We start from the raw sequence: 19,387 nt of genomic DNA on the forward strand, positions 1-19,387 counted from the left end.
TTTCATCTCGTTATCTAAAATTCAATTGTTCTCTCTAATTTATAACAACAAAATAATAAACATGTATATCAAATATCTCACGATTTATTAACCTTTTATACTGTACTACATTAGATTAGAATCTGTGCTAAAGCACGAGTTGAAATTTCTTTTATTTATATTATAATTTTTATATAAAATATAAATTTATATAATTATTTTTAAAAGTTATTGTAAATAAAACATTATACAATAAAATTATATACTAAATATTAAGATTTAAAATTTATTTGAGATTTCTTATAATTTTGCAAATTAGCCTGAAATTTATCAAATTAATTATAATAAATATTATTTTTGTTATTTCGATATGTAATTGTTAATATAATCAAAAATTACTCTCAATCTTAATCTGCAAAAATGATTAATTTTTAAAATTTTGTTGCTTACATAGTTAATTTAATTAAATATTCTATAATTTTTTTTTTTTTTTTTAAATATCCGTGAAATCAAGATTTAAAGAATAATTACAAACTTACAATCCATATAACTTATCAAATAATCAAATTATTAATCTTATTTCCTCTACAATATAGAGGTACTATATAGGAGATTATATCATATAATGTATACAACGATGGAGAAATTATTAGAAATATAATTACCACAACACTTAGGATCTTTTCATGCTTACAAAGATACAACACATACATGGTACTAAAAAACCAAACAAAAAAAACATCATATTGAAAACACACGAAAGTGGACATCATAGTGAAAATACACGACTACCATACGTTCATACAGAAATGAACTCATCATACAACCGTCGTCCTCCCCTGAGTTTCATGACCCTTAGTAGTATCGTGGGACTTCGAGATATCATACTGTTTAACATCATGGGCCTTGTTCTGCACGTGCTGGCCCATTTCTTTTCCCTTTTGTCCAGCGTAACCAACAGCGTCAGCCATTCTCCTCTTTGCATACTCCAATTGCTCAGGCACAGTCCTCCTTGTCCCACGAAGATAGTTCATGACCCATGAGATGGAGCTTAGCCCGGTTAGACCGAACATTCCCGAGGCTAAAAAGCCTGTCATGGCTAATCCGATGGTTAGAGCCGCTGGAACTATAACAGGGCTGAAGAGGAGGAATAACGGTAGAGCTACCATTAAGCCAATCACCGAACCGGCTAGAAGTAAACCAGCCAAAGCAAGCAGCGAACCCACCACAGGGACTCCAACCAAAAGGGACAATACCTACAAAACAAAGGACACAATTCAAGAAAAGAAAACTACATTAACATAAATAGATCTAATTAAGAGATGCTATTATGTATAAGTGTATCGATTGGGCCATCTAGACCGACATTGTAAAATTATATTCAATTAGCAATCATCAGAACAAGAATTAGAAAAAGTATAAATGCATGTAACCGTATTGATCGGACCACCATAAGCATGAGATCAAGAAAAGGTATATCGACATAACCATAGGAATCTAACCGTTAACCAACCATTTTACATAAATCCACCACTTTTAAAAGAAAGTGTCCGTTGACCGTTGTTTCCTCAAGACTCATTTCATAACTTTGTAAGCATATGATGATTAAAAAAATGCATTTCTCAACAAAAAATAATAGAACTAGAAAAGGGCGTTACTTGGGTGCTAGATGGGCCACTTTCAGGCATCATGCTCTTGTAACCACTGCCGTAACCGCCACCGCCACCACCTTCATACTGCTGATGACCTCGGCCACCTTCATACGGCGACTGAAATTGGAAGTGCCTATCCGTACGGTCGACGCGATGTGTATCCGCCATTTTAAGATAGTAATGAGAAAAATGTTTTACTCTTTCTCTTATTCTTAATTTGTAATTAATTTAGAAAAGTTTAGTGAAAGCTTTATTTATAGAAGAAGTTGGAGTGATGAGAAAAGGACACCTAAGACGGTGAGATGTTAGAGTAGTAGAGGTGTGGCTTTGCATGATTTCCAAGTTTCAACTTATGTTCTTCTTTTTTTATTTCGTTCACGAGATTTAAAAGATGTTTTCGCTTTCTCCGCTGACACGAAATTAAAGCAAGACAAAAACTAACCTATGCATGCATGTATACTTCAGTACGAAGTCTAGAAAAGATCTCAACTTGTAAAATACAAATTTGAAATAAAAAAGAGATTAGAAGTTTCATTTTTAGATTATGTTCCTAACGGATCCAAAACTATGTTACTAACGTTACGGTCCAACTATGTAATAATATTACTTCATTCATATAACGATGATGACACTAACGAATTGCAAAACAAAATTTTAAAATATATTAGGTCTATCTATAGCTTTTAATTAAATAATATGATATTAAATTTTTTTTTAAAATTTAATGTTAAATTATATTCAAAAAAAATGTTCTGTTTATATAACTTGTGCAACATTTGTTGAGAAAATATTTGATTGGAATAGCTATTCAGAAACCACCCTTAGCAGTGAGACTTTTACCAGAGCACAAAACCCTCATCATATTTTCTATCCCCCAACTGTCCGATGGCAAGCAGCTGGTCCCAAATTTGCCGGTTAATCCACTTAATGATGATCAAGGCTGGTGTCGGTGCAGAACCATGCCGCCGTCTGTTCCTTTCCCTCCATATTGCATAAGTAACAGCTTGAAACACATAACGGATAAGGAAACCCTCAACTAAAGGAAACTGAGGGTTTGAGATGTGATCAAGTTGAGTAGACCAAACAGTCATGTACTGCGCTTTCATCAGACCTTTCGCAAGTCCCGACCACACAGCAGAAGCGTAATCACACTCAAAGAACAAATGGTGTCTGGTTTCCATAGTGAATTGACAAAAAAACGCAAGCGCCCGCAGCCATTCCATTCCACGCAACCTGACGAGCACCAGTTGGTAAGCGATCAAGAACCGCCAACCACACACAGAAAGAGAACTTTGGAGTAGCATGACCAAACCAAATACCTCTGTGCCACGCCACTACAGTAGTCGTGGTGCGAACATGATTCCAAGTATCTCGAGTGACAAACTTAGGACGAAACACATCATTCTTACCCCGCCAAAGCATTCTGTCCATTCGCTGCTGACCTTGTTGCCTGGACAACTACAAAGCATCCTGAATCGTGTTTAAGTTGTCAGAACGGTGTCGTCGCCTACGACGACGTTGAGCCCATGCCTCCGACAGAGAGCTCTTCCAGGGTATTCCAAAGTCAAGAACACCTCGATCACCCACAACCTCCGAGAGCGTTCCTAGTCCATACCAGTTATCAAACCAGAACAATGTTTGTTCACCATTACCAACGTCAACCATACAGAAAGGTTTAGCCATATCTCTAAACTTTAGGAGCTTAGTCCAGATCCAGGATCCCAAAGTGGAAGTATTCTTCACTGACCAGAACGACGCCTCCTTTAACAGATTTGAGTGGGCCCATTTCACCCATAAAGAGTCACCATGAGAGACCAATTGCCAAATCAACTTTAAACAGTAGACTGTATTAGCCTTGTCCAAAGATCGTAAACCCAACCCACCCTCACTGTGTGGTCTACAAAAAACCTCCCAAGCTACCTTCGCCTTTCGAGTGTTCATCTCTGTCCCAGACCAGACAAAACCTGAACACAACGAGTTAACCTCCGCAATACAATCACTAGGCAAACGGTAAGCCGCCATCCAGAAATTACACACACTCCAAAGAACTGAGGATATCAAGTTAAAACGACCTGCAAAGGAGAGATGCCGAACCGTCCATGAACCAATTCTCTGTCTAATTTGCTCCAACAACGGCAAACAGTCCGCATTGGTAAGACGCTTGGTGACTAAGGGAAGGCCTAAATAGCAAATCGGGAGAGAACCAATAGTGAATGGGAATCGAGTTGAATCAGGGAGAGGTGTTGCATTGCCTGCCAGATAAAGTGTTGATTTCTCCACGCTAATAGATAGACCAGACATCTTGGCAAACTGAGTAAAAAAGCTTGTAATACCCTCAATGGACCGTGTTTGACCATCAGAAAGGACTATTAGATCATCTGCGAAGCTAAGATGAGTCAGATTGAGATTTTTGCACCAAGGATGAAAACCAAACCACCTCTCACCCGCCGCCTTATCAAGAATCTTTGAGAGGACATCCATACATATGACAAATAAGTACGGTGACAAAGCACAACCCTGACGAAGCCCCCGAGAGCTCCTAAAAAAACCGGCAAGTTCACCATTAACCTGAACCGAGAACGAGGCAGTGGTAACACAAAGTATAATCCAGTGAATGAACATAGGGGGAAACTGCATGGCAGAGAGGACCTTAGAGAGGAAAGACCACTGCACAGAATCAAACGCCTTTGAAATATCAATCTTGATAGCACAACGTCCAGAGAGGGATGGCTTGCGATAATTCTTCACCAACTCAGTAGCTAGAAGCACATTTTCGATCAACAAACGGTCCTTGACAAAAGCAGACTGATTTGCAGAAACAAATTTTGGTAACACCCGTTTAAGCCTATTTGCAATAATCTTCGAGATCACTTTGTAGACCACATTACAACAAGAAATGGGCCAATAATCTTTCATCTCCATGGCAGAAACTTTTTTGGGGATTAAAGCAAGGATTTTGGAAGTAAGACCTTTCGGCAAGAAACCTTTGGCAAAGAAAGATTGCACCGCAACAACAAATTCAGTACCCAAAATCTCCCAAGTGGACTTGAAGAACTCCAAGGTGAAACCATCAGGCCCAGGCGATTTATCATTTGCCATAGAAAACAGAACCTACTTAATCTCCTCTCCAGAAACAACTCTGGTTAACACTTGCTGATCAACAATAGAGCAACGATACAACAACAGTAGCTCAAGCTCCGCAACCGTTGAGCCCTCAAAACCTGGTGGGATAAGCTGCAGAAACTCGCGAAAGTGACGTTCTGCCTCAAGCTTAATTTCGTCATCCTTCACGACCACCCGACCATCAGAGCAATGTATCTCTTTGATAGTGTTTTGCGCTTTTCGAACCGTAGCCGCTCTATGGAAGGCTTTATTGTTTTTTTCACCTACTTTCAACCAATGCAACTTGGACCGCTGCTTAAGAAATTTTTCCTCCAACACAGCCAGAAAATCCCATCGAGCGTAAGCTTCATTCTCCTCTTCCATCGCTGTAGAGGATGGATTAGCCAAGTTGGCTTGTTGTTTGTGACATAGGACCTCTAAAGCCTGTTTTGTCTTTAAGACCAAATTACCAAGGCGACGCTTTGCCAAAGAATGAAGACCTGGCTTCAAACCTTTAAGCTTTTTAGAAAACCGGAATAGTGTCGATGTTAACAAGAACTGAGGGGGTGTGTCCTTCCAATACGACTCAACTAACGGTTTAAACTCCTCCATTTCAGTCATCAGATTCACAAATTTAAACGGTTTGCGTCTTGGACCAAGATTAACCCCATCGCCCTTCACCATGATGCGACAGTGTAAGTGATCAGAGCAACCCCCAGCTACAAAGACATTATAAGCGTGTGGAAACACCCTCTCCCAGTCTGCGTTCACCAACACACGATCGAGTTTCTTAAGGATTAGATCATCATCTCGCTTATTACACCATGTAAAAAGCGGACCATGGAAAGCCATATCCGAGAGAGAGCAATGATTGACTACGGCTTGGAAGTCCCTCATTTCTCCTGTGAGCATCGGATTGGCATCAAACCGAGAGTGTTCCTGCATATCCAAGGTTTCATTGAAATCACCAAAGAGTATCCAAGGCTTATTAACTGCTCACTTTTGTAGAAAGGGTCCATCCTCACATTTCCCTTCCAGAGAACCCATATGCGTCCCCGACGACTGTACTCATAATTTGTTAGAACGGACCAACTGGGAAACAAATGACTTCCCAACCATGAAACCTTCTTTTCCCGAACACGAGTTTCAAGCAAACAACCAAACTGAAACTTATTTCCCTCCACCCACTGCTTTATAACGGAATGTTTTGAAGATCTATTTAAACCGCGAACATTCCAGCAAAAACCTGACATTAATGTTTGAATTGAGGCTTTGTACTCTGATCTCTAGGAGGATCCCTAGCAGAAAGAGCAGGAAGGTTGGAGCCATGTTTTTTCACTGATTTGGTTCCCGGATGCAAGTATGTGCGCATAGGAACATCCAACTGGGAACCCCGTTTATTAGGTGCAGGTTGACGTATGATGACATTTTTATCCTCTGGACAAGGCGGATTAGCTACCACACCTGCAGCCTCACCCAGAACCGTCTCAGATTCTTCCTCCAGCTCTGTCTCTTCACCCAAAACAGACTAAGAGTTCTTTAAAAGGGATCCATCGTCAATAGGCACCTCCCGCCTTTTCCCCGGACTGCTTCTAACAGACTTCGGCGTAATCTAATCGTCTGCCACTGCATCCTCCTCTAAGGTCGGCAAGGTGTCTGAAATTTCTGTATAGGGGATCATGGCAACTACCAAGGTTGCAGGAGCTTGATCGTTTACTAAGCTAGTCTCCTCACTAACTACCTTAGCTGGGGAGTTCGGTAGAGTCTGCTTATCAGAACCAACTGAGGCATCTGAGATTAAACAAGTTGCAGCAAGATGTCCCCATTTCTTACAACAAGTGCACCACGGCGGCAACCAGGGATAGCTATACTGAACCACGGAGTCGAGCTCCCCCTCTTCCTCTCCCGTAAACACATATTCCCGCAGTAGCTCCTTTGTCAGATCTACTTCAATCAAAACTTGAGCCTCATCGAAACTGATACATGCCTCAGTTTTGGGATGCAACCTAATAGGCTTTCCCACCGCACTAGAGAGGAACTCCAATCCCTTGTCCGTAAACATGGTAGGAGGAACATTGCTAAGGGTGACCCATAGTGGAACTGACTTCAAACCTGGTTGAGCTTCCTCAACATATGGAGTCCACTTTGATACAATCATAGGTAGATCGGCTATGTTCCACATTCCTCGATTCAGTATGCGATGTCTCATTCCCTCATTCCTGATACGGAACTTCACTGTAGAGTCGTTGACTGTGAAGACATCAATCAAAGACGTCCGATCTCCCAACTGCCAGATCTTATTCACAATCATGTGAATCTTCCCGACATGTGGAGCCTTAGCGTTAAGAAACTTGCCAATGACGAAGTCCTCCCACAAAGGCTTCGCACCAACAAACACCTCCTTCGGCACTACAACCTTCTCCTGTCCATCAATCTCCGATACTGCAAACTTTTGCTGAGTGAACACACATTTCTGAGCAACCTGCAGGAAAGAGCGTTTCCCGTTTTTTGCAGGCTGAACCGATGACGAGACCCCCTGTGGAATCTCCTGAACCTGAGTAGCACTGGTAGATGTCTCCACCAACCCCTCTGACAAAACCACACAATCTCCTCCCTCCTTCGCCCCCTCTACGACATCCATCTCCACCGCAGGAGGACTTGGAGAACCCACCGGCGGCATCAAAACTTGACGAGAAAGCAAAAAACCCTAGTCGCTTTTTTTTCACCCTTGCCACGTCAGCCTTCAACTCAAAATCTAAAAATAATTGGTTATTATTACTTTGTTCAATATGATATTAAATTTTAAATTTAAAATTTCATAAGGAGGAAAAATCTCTGATAATTTTGATGCCAACTTAAAATTTTGATCCAAGTTACAATTTAATATCTTTGACACTAAATTATATGTTTTCTTCCTATTAAAATCCCCTCTTTGTTAATTGGGAAGTAAAATTAACTTTAAAAAGTTTACATAGTTATTTCACAACTCCATTACAAATATAAGTTAAAAAAAATTAATAATAGTCATTATTGGTAAAAATGTCAAATACTAATTTATTCAATTTAATTATTTTAGGAAAACAAAAATACATTATTAATTTAATGTATATATATATATATATATATATATCCAATCAAAATAAACATATAAGATTTGATATCTAACTTACCATATTAATTTGTCATTAATTATTATATTTCACCTCTTATTTTCATATGATTCTATTTTTTTGTGAAATAAATAAACCATCATATCATCCATGATCCATATAACACTAAATTTTTTTTTCCACATATGCTATAATTTGAATTTTTAAAAATAAATAAAAATTGTTCAATATATAAAAAAATTGTAACAAAATAAAATTTTTGACTGAGTAGCAGGTCATTCTTTGAATATTTATATTCAGTTTCATACATTATTTTGTTAAAAGTATAATTTTATATAATAAAATAAACAGTTGAAAATTATAAATTAGTTAACTGATTTTGTAAAGAATATAATCAATATTTAATATATCAACGAAATAAAATTACAAAAATACTATAATTTGATTTTTAAAATAATATATAATGTATTTATAGTAGACGACATGTTAAATGTAATTGGTTATGATCAATTAGCAGTCAACGAGTTAAATGTAAAATTACATAATGAGATGGTTTATAACTAAAATAAAATATCAAAAATGGTTTTAAAACTAATATAAAATATAAAAAGTATGTTCTACAATTATAAAAATAATATACAAAATTTCTGTATAAGATAAAGTTTAACTCGTGCTATAGCACTAGTACTGAGCTAGTGTTGAATTTAAACAACTATTTTATTTCAACCTTACATTTAAATAAATTAAAAAGGAAGAGAATTCACAAAAGAAGATTCAGAAGCTAAAGGTCTAAAAGAACGAGCAAGACAGTCTGCTCGGGCGTTTGACGTTCGCGGAATCTGTGTCAGAGTGAAGGAGGGGTAAGATGATCTGAGGGAATGGAAGTCTTCCAATAAGTGCGAAAATGCTGGCCAGTCGTCCGGATCCTGCACCATCGCCACCAGTTCAGCGCTGTCTGACTCGAAATTCAGACAATCAATCCCCATCGCCCGAAGAGACTCCATCGCCCATACCAAAGCATTAAGCTCCGAGTGAAGGGAAGAGGGACTACGACGAAGACTGCAAGCTCCCAAAAGAAGCGTCTTATCCTCATAAGTCCCATACCACCAACCCAAGCCCTCTAAAGGGTCGGATCCTTTCCATGACCCATCAACCTGACACCGAACAGAAACAACCCTTTCCTCCGGAACCGGCTGACGAGTCAATAAGTTCCCCGAGAAGGACTTAGCCTCCTCCCACAAAAGTTTATCGGTTGACGCCTGATTTATAATATCAATTGGGTCAGCCTCAACTCCTTGAAAAACTTTTTTTATTCCTATCCTTCCAAATTGTCCACAAAATCCAGGGCAACAAAAATCCAATACCCGAACCCCCGAAGCTCAACAAGGCCTTGGAGTATAAGAAATCCAAATTTGAATACACTGATCCGTAGGGAAACCCTGTCGAAGAAAGATGCATCGGCGGTAGCTCCCAAACCAAACGGGAACGTTCACACACGAAAAGAGCGTGATTAATAGACTCCACCGCAGAACCACACCGTTGACACGTAACATCACACCGTACACCCCTATGAGCAATCCGTTCCTTTACAGGGAGACAACCAGAAGCCACCTGCCAGAAAAAATGTTGAACTTTTGAAGGGACCTCAAGTTTCCAAGCTTGTGCTCGTAAAACAGTGCACGTTGACCCAAATTCGGCTTCCTTTTGAAATTCTCGTGCTAACCTATAGCCAGTCCTCACGGAATACTTACCGGACTTAGTATAATGCCAAATCAGTCTATCCGAACGAAAAGACTTACTAACCGCCAAACTCTGTATAAGCGGGATATCCACTGGATCCATATACTCCTCTAGAATGGGCAAGTGCCAATCCATCGTAAGGGGATTAATTAAATGATTGACCTTCAAATTAGGATGTAGAACTCTCCCCCTACCATTCGCTGGTCTTGGCTGGTGATCGGGTATCCAAGGATCCCTCCATACCGAAATGTCACACCCCGAGCCTACTATCCACCGTGCCCCTCGTTCCACTAGTCCCTTAATGGAGAAAATACTCCTCCACGCAAAAGATGGAGAATATGGTTTAGTTGCCCGTAAAGGATGTTTTCTCCGGAAATATCTACCACGCATCACTCTAGCCATTAAAGAGTTCGGGTAATGAATCAACCTCCAATATTGCTTAGCCAACATTGCATCATTAAATTCTTTCAAAGCGCGGAAACCCAAACCCCCCATCACATTTGTCCTCACACAGTTTATCCCAAGCTACCCAATGCAGGCCTCTAGCCTTATCATTAGACTTCCACCAGAAGTTTGATATGGCACCCGTAAGTTTGGTTGTCAACGCCTGTGGCAATTTAAAACACGACATAACATGAGTTGGAAGAGCTAACGCCAACCATTAACTCTCTCATCCAGACGATCATTAACATAACTGAAAACGTTAGTCCTGGAACCTTGAAGGTTTTCAGGTATTCCCAAATAAGAACCCATACCTCCCTCACTGGAAATTCCAATTACCGTTTTAATCCGAGATCTTACATCCGGCGGAACTTTCTTGCCAAACATGATAGAAGATTTCCCTAAATTAACCTCTTGTCCCGATGCCTTTCCGTAATTACCTATAATATCCATTACCACTTTACACTCAGACTCCTCTGCCTTACAAAAGAATAGACTATCATCAGCAAACAATAAATGCGAGATCGACGGACAATCTCGAGCAATCGATATGCCGGTAATTTTCTTTTCACGTTCAGCCTTTTTGATATTCGCTATTAGGACCTCTGTGCAGAGGATAAACAAATAGGAAGAAAGAGGATCACCCTGACGTAATCCCCTCTTCGGTAAAATGGATCCCCAAGGTTGACCATTTAAAAGTACTTGATACGATACCGAAGAAACACACCACATAATCAAGGTAATCCACCGTCTATCAAATACTATTTTAATCATAACCGCTTCCAAAAAATCCCATTCAACACGGTCGTACGCTTTGCTCATATCCGTTTTGAATGCCAGAAAATCTGATTTACATCGTTGGTTAGTATTTAACCCATGGAACATTTCCTGGGCAACTAAGATATTATCTGTAATCAATCGCCCTGCAACAAAGGCCGATTGCGTCTCTGAAACCAGTGACGGTAAAAATCGCTTAAGCCTAAAGCATAACACTTTTGAAATAATCTTATAACTCACATTACATAGACTAATCGACCGAAATTCTGTCATACGTTGCGGCCTATCCACCTTAGGGATGAGACAAATATTAGTCTCATTAAGGCGAGGGTCAAAACCGCCCGTTCGGAAAAATTCTTTAACCAAAGTCACCAGATCCCCTTTAAAAGAACACCAGAATCGTTGGAAAAACAAGGCCGTCATACCGTCAGGACCTAGAGACTTCTCTGGGTGCATAGCAAATAATGCCTTCCGAACCTCCGACTCCGTAATATCCCTAGTTAAACTTTGGTTCATACTATCCGTAATGATAGGGGAAATCTCCTGAAGTATATCCGAAATACCACTTACATCTGATCTTTCAAAGAGCTCCTCAAAATATTTTGAGGCAATCCTCTCCATTCCCAAGGGCGTATCGTCCCATACATTGTTCGGACCAAATAGCCCAACAATCTTATTCCGTACCCTCCTCTGCTTAGTCGATGCATGAAAATATTTTGTATTTTTGTCACCCACACGTAGCCAAAATTTCCTACTCTTCTGTTGCCAATACATTTCCTCATCCCTATAAGCCTCTTTTAGTTTTCGCTCAATGTCCCGAATTTCTTCCTGAGAAATCGAGTCATCCATCTTAGCCTCCTGTAACGCTATTTTAAGGGAAGAAATAAGAGAAGGACCAGACGTCACATTATTCTTCCGCCACCACGATATCCTAAAATTATTCGTGCGTGCCCACCCTGCCTCTACCGCTCCTAGTAAACCATCCTTCCCCAACCATCGTTTATCAAAACGAAACTGCCTATTTCGTCTTGTAACTGTTCTAAGACAAGTTGCCAAAATGGGACAATGGTCAGAACCAATCATCTCCAAATAGTCTACCTTGGAATTGGGAAAGAAATTATGCCAATCCTCATTCCCTAATGCGCGGTCTAAACGACACCGAACCACCTGATTATTACAGCGATTTCCTCGCCATGACAATTGCTCCCCATAACACGGGAATTCCAGCATACCACAATGATTAATCATTGAATTAAAAGGTACAAAGGAAGTCATTGGGCGTATAGCGCCACCCCGTTTCTCATGATTACCAACTAATTCATTAAAGTCACCAATCATAAACCAAGGATCAATTCGAAAAGAACCAATATCCATTAACTTCTCCCACACCTTTACGCGATTTTGCGTGACAGGATCCCCATAGACAAAAGTCAAAAATACTAAATGTTGACCAAAATACGCTTGTGCATCAATTATACGGTCACTCTCATATAAAATAGATAATTTTAATTCATCCTTGAAAAATAAAGCTAACCCACCCCTAGAACCAAGGGGGTCAACTGAATACAAGTTATTATAACCAAACTTCTTCTGATATTTTTGTAAATAAGAAAAACATTTTTTAGTTTCTGATAAAAATAAAATATCTGGCTTATGCTGCTTCCACAAATCTCCCAAATATCCTTCTGTCAGATCCACCCCAATGCCCTGACAGTTCCAACTCAAAATCTTCACGTTCGAGCCGGCGGTTTCGGGAGAGCCCCCATCCCTTTCTTGCTTGGACGACCCCCATCCGAAGGTTTACCGTCCACTTTATTAGTACCCGATTTCCCCAGCTGCTTCTGTTTATGTCCATCACCTGCAGGTTTAGACAAGGCCTTAGCAAGTAAGCGTTTCCCTGGAGAAGCCAAAACCACAGGAACTACTCTAGTACTACACGCATTCCTTCTACCATATGAACTAAACGTACTCCCCTTTTGACCACTTGTATCACCAAAAGTAAGAACTGCCAATGCACTATTAACAACCCCCACGGCTAAATCCAGCGAATCAGAATTAATAATTTTACCTTGTGGACCACTTCCAGACTTATCCTGAACGTCGAGCCCTTGATCACCTTGGATATCAGCTCCGTGACTAGGGTGTGAGTCAGCTCCCTGGACAGGAGGGACGACCTCGTCCTGAGCACCATTGTGATCGCCCTTATCAGTATCACCAAACTCACCATCCTCCAAGAGATCATCGTTTTCAACCTCGAAATCCATATCTAGAGACGCCCCCGCATCCCCCTTAGTATCACTTCCCTCCTGATCCCTAGCCTCTTGCAGAACATGGTTGCCAGAATCACCCAAATTGGCATCGAGACCCAGAAAAGCCTGCTTCGCAGCTGAGGCCTGTTTCACTTTAAACAAAGGTTTGGGCCAAGCTGGCCCAGTACCCTTTCTGTTTAAATGAAACCCGGAGCCCTTTCCCGATGACTCGCCACTTCCCTTTTGAAAGCCACGGCGAAATCCATCATCAGTAACAACCTCACCGAAGTTTCTCCTTTGACCCCAAGCCAAACCCTGCGAACGCTCATACTGTCTCGGACCGTGAGGACCACTACCACCAAAAAGTTGCTGCGGAAAGTAACCCTGATCACCATAATCCGCAGACTGAAAGTCTAGAGCACGCTTAGCCTGTTTTCTAGGTTTTTCCCAACCCCCAGCGTTGTGATGTTGTTCCTGTTTGACTCCATGGAGATGCCTTTGACCACCCCTACTCTCCATCTTCTCAGCAGGACCTTGACCCGATCCAACCTTGAGCAACTCTGGACAGACTTTTGAGTCATGCGTAATTCGAGAGCAATGATCACAAACACCTGTTAACTGACTCCTCATCAACCTCTTGGATCTTCCCAATCTTCTTACCAATGGCTTCTAATGTAGCCACCTCCCACAGATGCATAGGTATTCCTGACACCTTAACCCAGAAGTTTATCACCGACGGATAAGAGGAGGAAATGACTGGCTCCCAACGCACAAGAGACACCATCCAACTATCAAAATGGTATGGTCCATTCTGAAGAACAGACAAAAGATCCTCTTCATCCTCGAAATTGAACTGGAAGACGCCTTGTCCAAGGTCTGCTCCCACAACCTTCTCCTCTAGTTTCCAAATTTTGGGGAAGTTAGCAATCAGAGACTCCATGTTCTGACAGGCAGGATTCATTAGCCTCCCAATGAGCGTCATTGAGAACTGCTGGATTCTCTGGGCCAAAACTGAATTGGAAATCGTCACAGTTTCCGTGTGGACCAGAGATAATTTACCCTTGTTGAGAGCTAGTTGAGCCATGGTTCGCCGCAAAAAGAAAACGTAAGGACCTCCCTCGAATAAAACACAGAAAGAATGAAATGAGTATAGCCGCTGAAGAAGCAATAAACAGAGAGACCAAAGAGACGTAATTACTGAGCAAAACCCACACCAAAACCTAAATACCTTATCAACTGTCCTCAACTCATAAGCGGAAGCAAATCGAATCAAATATATCCCAATAATGAACCGTATCAAAGCCAGTCGGAATCTCAATCCTGAGATACGAGACAAATCTTGAGATACTCCAGTCCTCCAGATTCCATAACTACCGTCGACTATCCGATCACAATCAAATCTCCATCCGCTAATCATCAGTAAATAGAAAGAAGACCACCATATAATCTTTTTCATAAAGCCCCGATACGATATCTCCATCTTCAATACCGACGCAACCAAAAACAGATCCGAAATCAAAATCAAAATCAAATCTTCAGACTCGATACTTCCAATAACCCCAAATCGATTGGATATAGCCAACCAAACCAAATCTCCAAATCCCGATCGTATCGAATCCTCTTTGAAGAAACTAAGATCCGATACCAGTATAGGGTTTGCATTAAGAGTCGGAATCAGACATCCGGTCTGACTCCCCTGACCCTCACCACCCAGAGAACGAGAAAGACCCTCTTTCCGTCTCCAAAACCCATCGTAACCAAACATTCAAAAAACCGAACTAGTCGTCATCGAAATCGCCGTAAATTCTAATTGCGACAGATCCATCCAATTCATAATTTTACAAGAGCATATTTACAACTTTTTGTGTGCAATTAACTGATTTTTAGAAATTTTTGGGCTGGCTTTCACAAATTTAATTTGGTGCTATTAGCTGTAGTTATAGTTAGAGAAATTAAATTAGTAATCCAAAAACCACATTTTCTTACAGACATAAGTTATGCAATTCTCATTCAATATAAGTTTGAAGTATATAACAAGTTTAAGATGAGAAATGCTTGATGAAATAACTATATGAAGAAAATACTTAGTCGCTCAGTCAAAAGAGAACACCACATATCATAATAACATATATGTCTTGTAAAGATTTTTTTTTTTGTTAAAAATGTCTTGTAAAGATATATAAAAAACATACTGAAATGGTGTAAATTAGAAGTTGCTTTAAAACAGAAAAATGATAGATAGATAGAGAGATACATAGATCTATTTCCTCATATGATACTTAGAAAATATCTTGAGGAAAGAAATTACCCTCATCGGATATTACTCCCACCATTGCATCAGATCCTTTAGACTGTCATTCACTGGTTCACAAAGCTCTGTAGCATAATTTTTCCATGTAAACATCTCTGGCGTCGGAACATAATATGATGTTGTAGGCGCATTGACTAATGGTTGGTTGGTCTGCATGCTAGCGTCAATTGTCTGCATGCCAGCATCCATGGTCTGCGTGCCAGCGTCAATTGTCTGTGTGCGAACGTCAATTATATGTGTCCCACCATCCATGTTCGAATCCGACTCCTCAAAGAACATATCTTTATACTCATCGTCATCCTCGGTATTTGTCGTTTCACCATCGGTTTCAGTGGTCTTGGAAAGATTATCGTTATTGATTATGACATACCTTACGTAGTTTTCGAGGATGTTATTATGAGCAAGGTTGAGATTTTCACCACTTTGTTTTTGCACCCGACGCATTGTAGTGTTCCAGTGGTTCTTAATACAGTTGGGACTTCTTCCCGGGAGTTCTTGTGCGATTTTTACCCATTTCGTACCAACTACCTTGTGTAGTTCAATCAGTATTTGATCTTCTTCTTTACTCCAAGCAGCATCCTGAAATCACATATTACAAATTTATATATACATAAATGGCACCCATATTTTTTGTATGTATATATCTAAATGACTTCTTTTTTTTTATTGATGGAAGTAAAGGTAAACGGTACAAGGACGCACAACTGTGAAAAAAAAAATTGCAAATTCATTTCGCATTCAATTTCATATTAATTGTAAGTATTATAATGTGTATCACTTAATTACGAACTTTTGTAAACAAAAAAAATAATCAAGATGATGCAACATGATTTAATCGTAACCTTATATATACACACATATAAGTTGTAATTATTATTATTATTATATATTTTATATTAATATTTGAAATTAAGAAAATTGGAAGATTGAAAAAAAGATCACCTTAATATCAGGATGAAGATGGTTCTGCCACCTCTCTCTGCATTGTTTTCCTGTTCGTCCTTTGAGCTTTTTTGCTATTTTTGTCCATTTGTTTGGCTCAACTTCCTTCACTAATTTTTTCAATTCTCTATATATTACAAAATAATATAACATCCTCAGAAAATAATATAAAAAATATATACGGTTAAAATAGTTATTACGAGAGTTTCAGTGATGGAATTGTATATTACTTTCAGTTTTTATATGATAAAGAAAAATATGGAGACTTACGTGTCCTCAGATTTTGTCCATTTCGCTTTCGCTTTGATGATGTTACCTTTCTTTGAATGTTTGCTTGTCCGCACCATTTTTTTTTTCTCTTTTTGATAAGTTTTTACCATCTTCTGACTTTCATGTTGATTCATGATTTCTCTGGTTGTGTTTTTGATACTCTCTGGCACTGGCACATCAAATGACCGAGGTCCACCCATCATTTGATCAAGAGCTGGCACACAAACCCTCTTAGTAAGCTCAGCATTGTGTACAGTTTCATCCCGTAGAGTATGTCCCTGCAAACCATAAACCAAATGGATATTGTTCTTGTTGGTTAAGCTATTCATAGGTTCCTTGAAAGTATCGATACTTGAGTAGGTTTGGATACTCACGAATGGATAATTTGATGGAACTTCATATGAGGGAGAGTTGTAAACCAGATGATTTTGGGTATCATCCAAATTTTGATTGAGGAAATCTTGACTTTGTTTTGGGATCGATGGTATAGGATTTAGTTGGTGATGACTAGAAATATCAGTCAGATCTGGTGGAAGAAACCATTTGTTAAGAGAAGATTGATCTAAATTGTTATTGTAAAACGGTATATAAGATGCATCTGTAGTAACAAGACTTTGGTGGGCTTCATTAAAGATGAAATTTTCATTGGTGATATTGTGTGAAAATTTCATTTTAACACCACCGAATTCAAAGGACGGTTAGACCAATTTTGAGAAACAAAAACTGAAAATGATTGAAATGAGTATGGAATAAAGAGGTATTATGATCGGAAAGTTGAAAACAGATTCTGAAAACCACTGGAGAAGTTTACAATCTTCTTATAAGAATTTATCAAAACTCGGAGAAGAAGATTACAAATGAGTGGTCAAAAAGAGTAAAGTCTTTAGATATGATTAGCTACAAAATGTAAAAAGCAATTTTTTTCTCAAAGAAAAATAATCGAAAGGCCAAAAATGTATCGATAAGTAACCGTTTATAGGATGAGATTATGGCTGTCAAATATCTGGTCAATGTATTAATTAAGCCATAATTGTTTTTTGTCAATAGATGTATTGCGCTTTTAATAGATATTATAAAGTAGTCAAATATAAAACTTTGTGTGTAACGTTCCAATTGGCATCTTTTAATGAAATCCATGTCCATTTTTCGTCCCACATACCCATTTTTTAGTGGGCTCTAAGTCAACTTTCGGCCCTTGGATGCATCCATATATGACTGCTGGTTTGCTATGTTAGGGAGGCTTTAAAATTTTTTTACCGATCATACAAATTACCAAGTGGTATTTTTGCCGGTGTTTTGTTCTCACTCGCACAGTTCTGATAATCTTCCCAAGGGGTCATCAATCATGAATCTACTCCAGCATAAACACACTTAATTATGGAGTTCTCTCAGAATCTTTGACTGAAAAGATAAGTGCACTTTGGTGAAATAGGTGGCCAAATCAATTCTTTTAAACCTCTCGGCATGTACCAGAATCTGGGGTGTCACAATTTACCCCCACTAACAGATCACAACATCCTCGGTGTGCACCAAGACCATCATCCCGATAGTGTGTGCCTACTCGAATCCACACTCCTCTAGGTTCGGCCTGATGCCACTTGTAATGCCTCTATTACCATCTCTCTTAGTGGGGTTCATGAACACTACCAGTACATAGGCCCACATTTATTAATGGGCCCCACATCCACTCCCTGCCATGGGCCCATCCATATCCGACGGTCAGTTTGCTATGTCCAAGAGGCTTTAAAAATTTGTTTAGCGATCCTACAAATCATCATGTTAGATTTCTCTGTGTTTTGTCCTCACTCGCAAAATTCCGATAATCACTCTGAAGTTCTAGCATAAGCACATTTAACTCTGAAGTTCTAATTTGCTACGTCAAAAAGATTTCAAGACTTGTTTACCGTCCCTACAAATAACCACATGATATTCCCCTGTTTTTTGTCCTCTCTCACACAGTTCCGAAAATCACTTCTCGGAAGGTCACCCATCCTAAAACTACTCTAGCACAAGCACACTTAACTGTTGAGTTATCTCACGACTTTTTCCGAAAAGATAAGTGCACTTTGGTGACCTAGATGACCAAATCAATTCTTTTAAAACTCTCTGCAAACCGGGGTGTCACAACGTGAAAGTATTTTTTTTCAAAAAAAAACTATATTGTAATTGCTCTAGCACAATTTAATCTAAAGTGCTTGCAAATATTGAATATGTTATAATGTAACAAAGTTCATCTTATAATAAACAATAATCATAAAATATGTTTGTCAATAATTTACTTTTTAATATGTTTTATTTTAATAATTTTAACTTTTGTTTAAATGTAATTTGACAATGGTGTAAGGGTGTTGAATATAAGGGTTTATTACGATACCACCCAAGTATTGTTCTTTTTTCCCATCATAAGTTTATCCTTTTGGATTGAATGTAGAAAGTGTATTCAACCTGAGAATCAGTTTTAAAATTGTAAAATGGTATAAAATGCATCACTAGTAACAAAGACTTTGGTGGACTTCATTAAAGATGAAATCTTCATAATTGATGATATTATGTGAAAATTTCATCTTAACACCACTCAAAACGATGTTCACACAAATTTTGAGAAAATCAAACTGAAAAATAATTGAATATGAGTATGAAATAAAGAGATATTATGATCAGAAAGTGAAAACAGATACTGAAATCACTGGAAAAGTATATGATCTCATTAAAAAAATTTAGCAAAACTCGGAGAAGAATATTACATATGAGTGGTCAAAAAGAGTAAAGTATTTAGATATGATTAACTAAAAATGAAAAATGTAAAATCAACTA

General features: G+C 39.0%; 6 protein-coding genes across 8 annotated transcripts; all 6 read right to left on the reverse strand.

Annotated features, from left to right (window-relative positions):
• Positions 1–617: 617 nt before the first annotated feature.
• LOC104724398 (oleosin 21.2 kDa) lies at positions 618–1,917 on the reverse strand. The gene is made up of 2 exons (XM_010442879.3): positions 1,638–1,917; positions 618–1,235 (listed from the first exon to the last, which is right to left on the reverse strand). The coding sequence occupies exons 1-2, from the start codon at positions 1,797–1,799 to the stop codon at positions 798–800; spliced, it is 600 nt and encodes a 199-aa protein (XP_010441181.2). The 5' UTR covers positions 1,800–1,917; the 3' UTR covers positions 618–797.
• A 550-nt stretch (positions 1,918–2,467) lies between these two features.
• LOC147934595 (uncharacterized) lies at positions 2,468–3,062 on the reverse strand. Its single transcript, XM_087472691.1, has 2 exons — positions 2,865–3,062; positions 2,468–2,782 (listed from the first exon to the last, which is right to left on the reverse strand). Exons 1-2 carry the CDS (start codon positions 3,060–3,062, stop codon positions 2,468–2,470), a joined length of 513 nt encoding a protein of 170 aa, XP_087328817.1.
• Positions 3,063–4,742: 1,680 nt separating this feature from the next.
• Positions 4,743–5,630, reverse strand: LOC104728399 (uncharacterized). The gene has a single exon (XM_010447380.2). The coding sequence runs from the start codon at positions 5,628–5,630 to the stop codon at positions 4,743–4,745; it is 888 nt and encodes a 295-aa protein (XP_010445682.2).
• Positions 5,631–8,586: 2,956 nt separating this feature from the next.
• Positions 8,587–9,718, reverse strand: LOC147934596 (uncharacterized). The gene is made up of 2 exons (XM_087472692.1): positions 9,264–9,718; positions 8,587–9,163 (listed from the first exon to the last, which is right to left on the reverse strand). Exons 1-2 carry the CDS (start codon positions 9,716–9,718, stop codon positions 8,587–8,589), a joined length of 1,032 nt encoding a protein of 343 aa, XP_087328818.1.
• Positions 9,719–12,287: 2,569 nt separating this feature from the next.
• Positions 12,288–15,036, reverse strand: LOC104724399 (uncharacterized). Of its 2 annotated transcripts, XM_087471014.1 has the most exons (3): positions 14,279–14,959; positions 12,870–14,163; positions 12,288–12,659 (listed from the first exon to the last, which is right to left on the reverse strand). In XM_087471014.1, the coding sequence occupies exons 2-3, from the start codon at positions 13,678–13,680 to the stop codon at positions 12,532–12,534; spliced, it is 939 nt and encodes a 312-aa protein (XP_087327140.1). In that variant the 5' UTR covers positions 13,681–14,163; positions 14,279–14,959; the 3' UTR covers positions 12,288–12,531. The 2 variants fall into 2 exon arrangements, with proteins under 2 accessions (XP_087327140.1, XP_010441182.1); XM_010442880.3 differs by having other exon boundaries at positions 12,870–15,036.
• Positions 15,037–15,247: 211 nt separating this feature from the next.
• Positions 15,248–17,516, reverse strand: LOC104724400 (transcription factor MYB115-like). Of its 2 annotated transcripts, XM_010442881.3 has the most exons (4): positions 16,948–17,516; positions 16,574–16,851; positions 16,304–16,430; positions 15,248–15,940 (listed from the first exon to the last, which is right to left on the reverse strand). In XM_010442881.3, the coding sequence occupies exons 1-4, from the start codon at positions 17,242–17,244 to the stop codon at positions 15,371–15,373; spliced, it is 1,272 nt and encodes a 423-aa protein (XP_010441183.2). In that variant the 5' UTR covers positions 17,245–17,516; the 3' UTR covers positions 15,248–15,370. The 2 variants fall into 2 exon arrangements, with proteins under 2 accessions (XP_010441183.2, XP_087327139.1); XM_087471013.1 differs by having other exon boundaries at positions 16,574–17,373.
• Between the last annotated feature and the right edge of the window lie 1,871 nt (positions 17,517–19,387).

Source organism: Camelina sativa, chromosome 11 (assembly GCF_030686135.1).
Source record: "Camelina sativa cultivar CO46 ecotype springtype chromosome 11, ASM3068613v1".
In the NCBI taxonomy this organism is placed as follows: Eukaryota; Viridiplantae; Streptophyta; class Magnoliopsida; order Brassicales; family Brassicaceae; genus Camelina; species Camelina sativa.

What these genes read in the sequence shown, in the direction of transcription:
- LOC104724398 (XM_010442879.3), bottom strand. Translation starts at nt 1,799, where the DNA reads ATGGCGGATACACATCGCGTCGACCGTACGGATAGGCACTTCCAATTT. An exon ending in GTGGCCCATCTAGCACCCAA is followed by an intron (nt 1,236 to 1,637) that starts GTAACGCCCTTT and finishes TTTGTTTTGTAG; the next exon opens with GTATTGTCCCTTTTGGTTGG.
- LOC104724399 (XM_010442880.3), bottom strand. Translation starts at nt 13,680, where the DNA reads ATGAGGAGTCAGTTAACAGGTGTTTGTGATCATTGCTCTCGAATTACG. An exon ending in GTCTGGAAGTGGTCCACAAG is followed by an intron (nt 12,660 to 12,869) that starts GTAAAATTATTA and finishes CTAAACCTGCAG; the next exon opens with GTGATGGACATAAACAGAAG.
- LOC104724400 (XM_087471013.1), bottom strand. Translation starts at nt 17,244, where the DNA reads ATGAAATTTTCACACAATATCACCAATGAAAATTTCATCTTTAATGAA. An exon ending in TGGACAAAATCTGAGGACAC is followed by an intron (nt 16,431 to 16,573) that starts GTAAGTCTCCAT and finishes TGTAATATATAG; the next exon opens with AGAATTGAAAAAATTAGTGA. An exon ending in ATCTTCATCCTGATATTAAG is followed by an intron (nt 15,941 to 16,303) that starts GTGATCTTTTTT and finishes ATGTGATTTCAG; the next exon opens with GATGCTGCTTGGAGTAAAGA.
- LOC147934595 (XM_087472691.1), bottom strand. Translation starts at nt 3,062, where the DNA reads ATGGACAGAATGCTTTGGCGGGGTAAGAATGATGTGTTTCGTCCTAAG. An exon ending in TACCAACTGGTGCTCGTCAG is followed by an intron (nt 2,783 to 2,864) that starts GTTGCGTGGAAT and finishes TTGTTCTTTGAG; the next exon opens with TGTGATTACGCTTCTGCTGT.
- LOC104728399 (XM_010447380.2), bottom strand. Translation starts at nt 5,630, where the DNA reads ATGAGGGACTTCCAAGCCGTAGTCAATCATTGCTCTCTCTCGGATATG.
- LOC147934596 (XM_087472692.1), bottom strand. Translation starts at nt 9,718, where the DNA reads ATGGATTGGCACTTGCCCATTCTAGAGGAGTATATGGATCCAGTGGAT. An exon ending in GGGTTTCCCTACGGATCAGT is followed by an intron (nt 9,164 to 9,263) that starts GTATTCAAATTT and finishes ACAATTTGGAAG; the next exon opens with GATAGGAATAAAAAAAGTTT.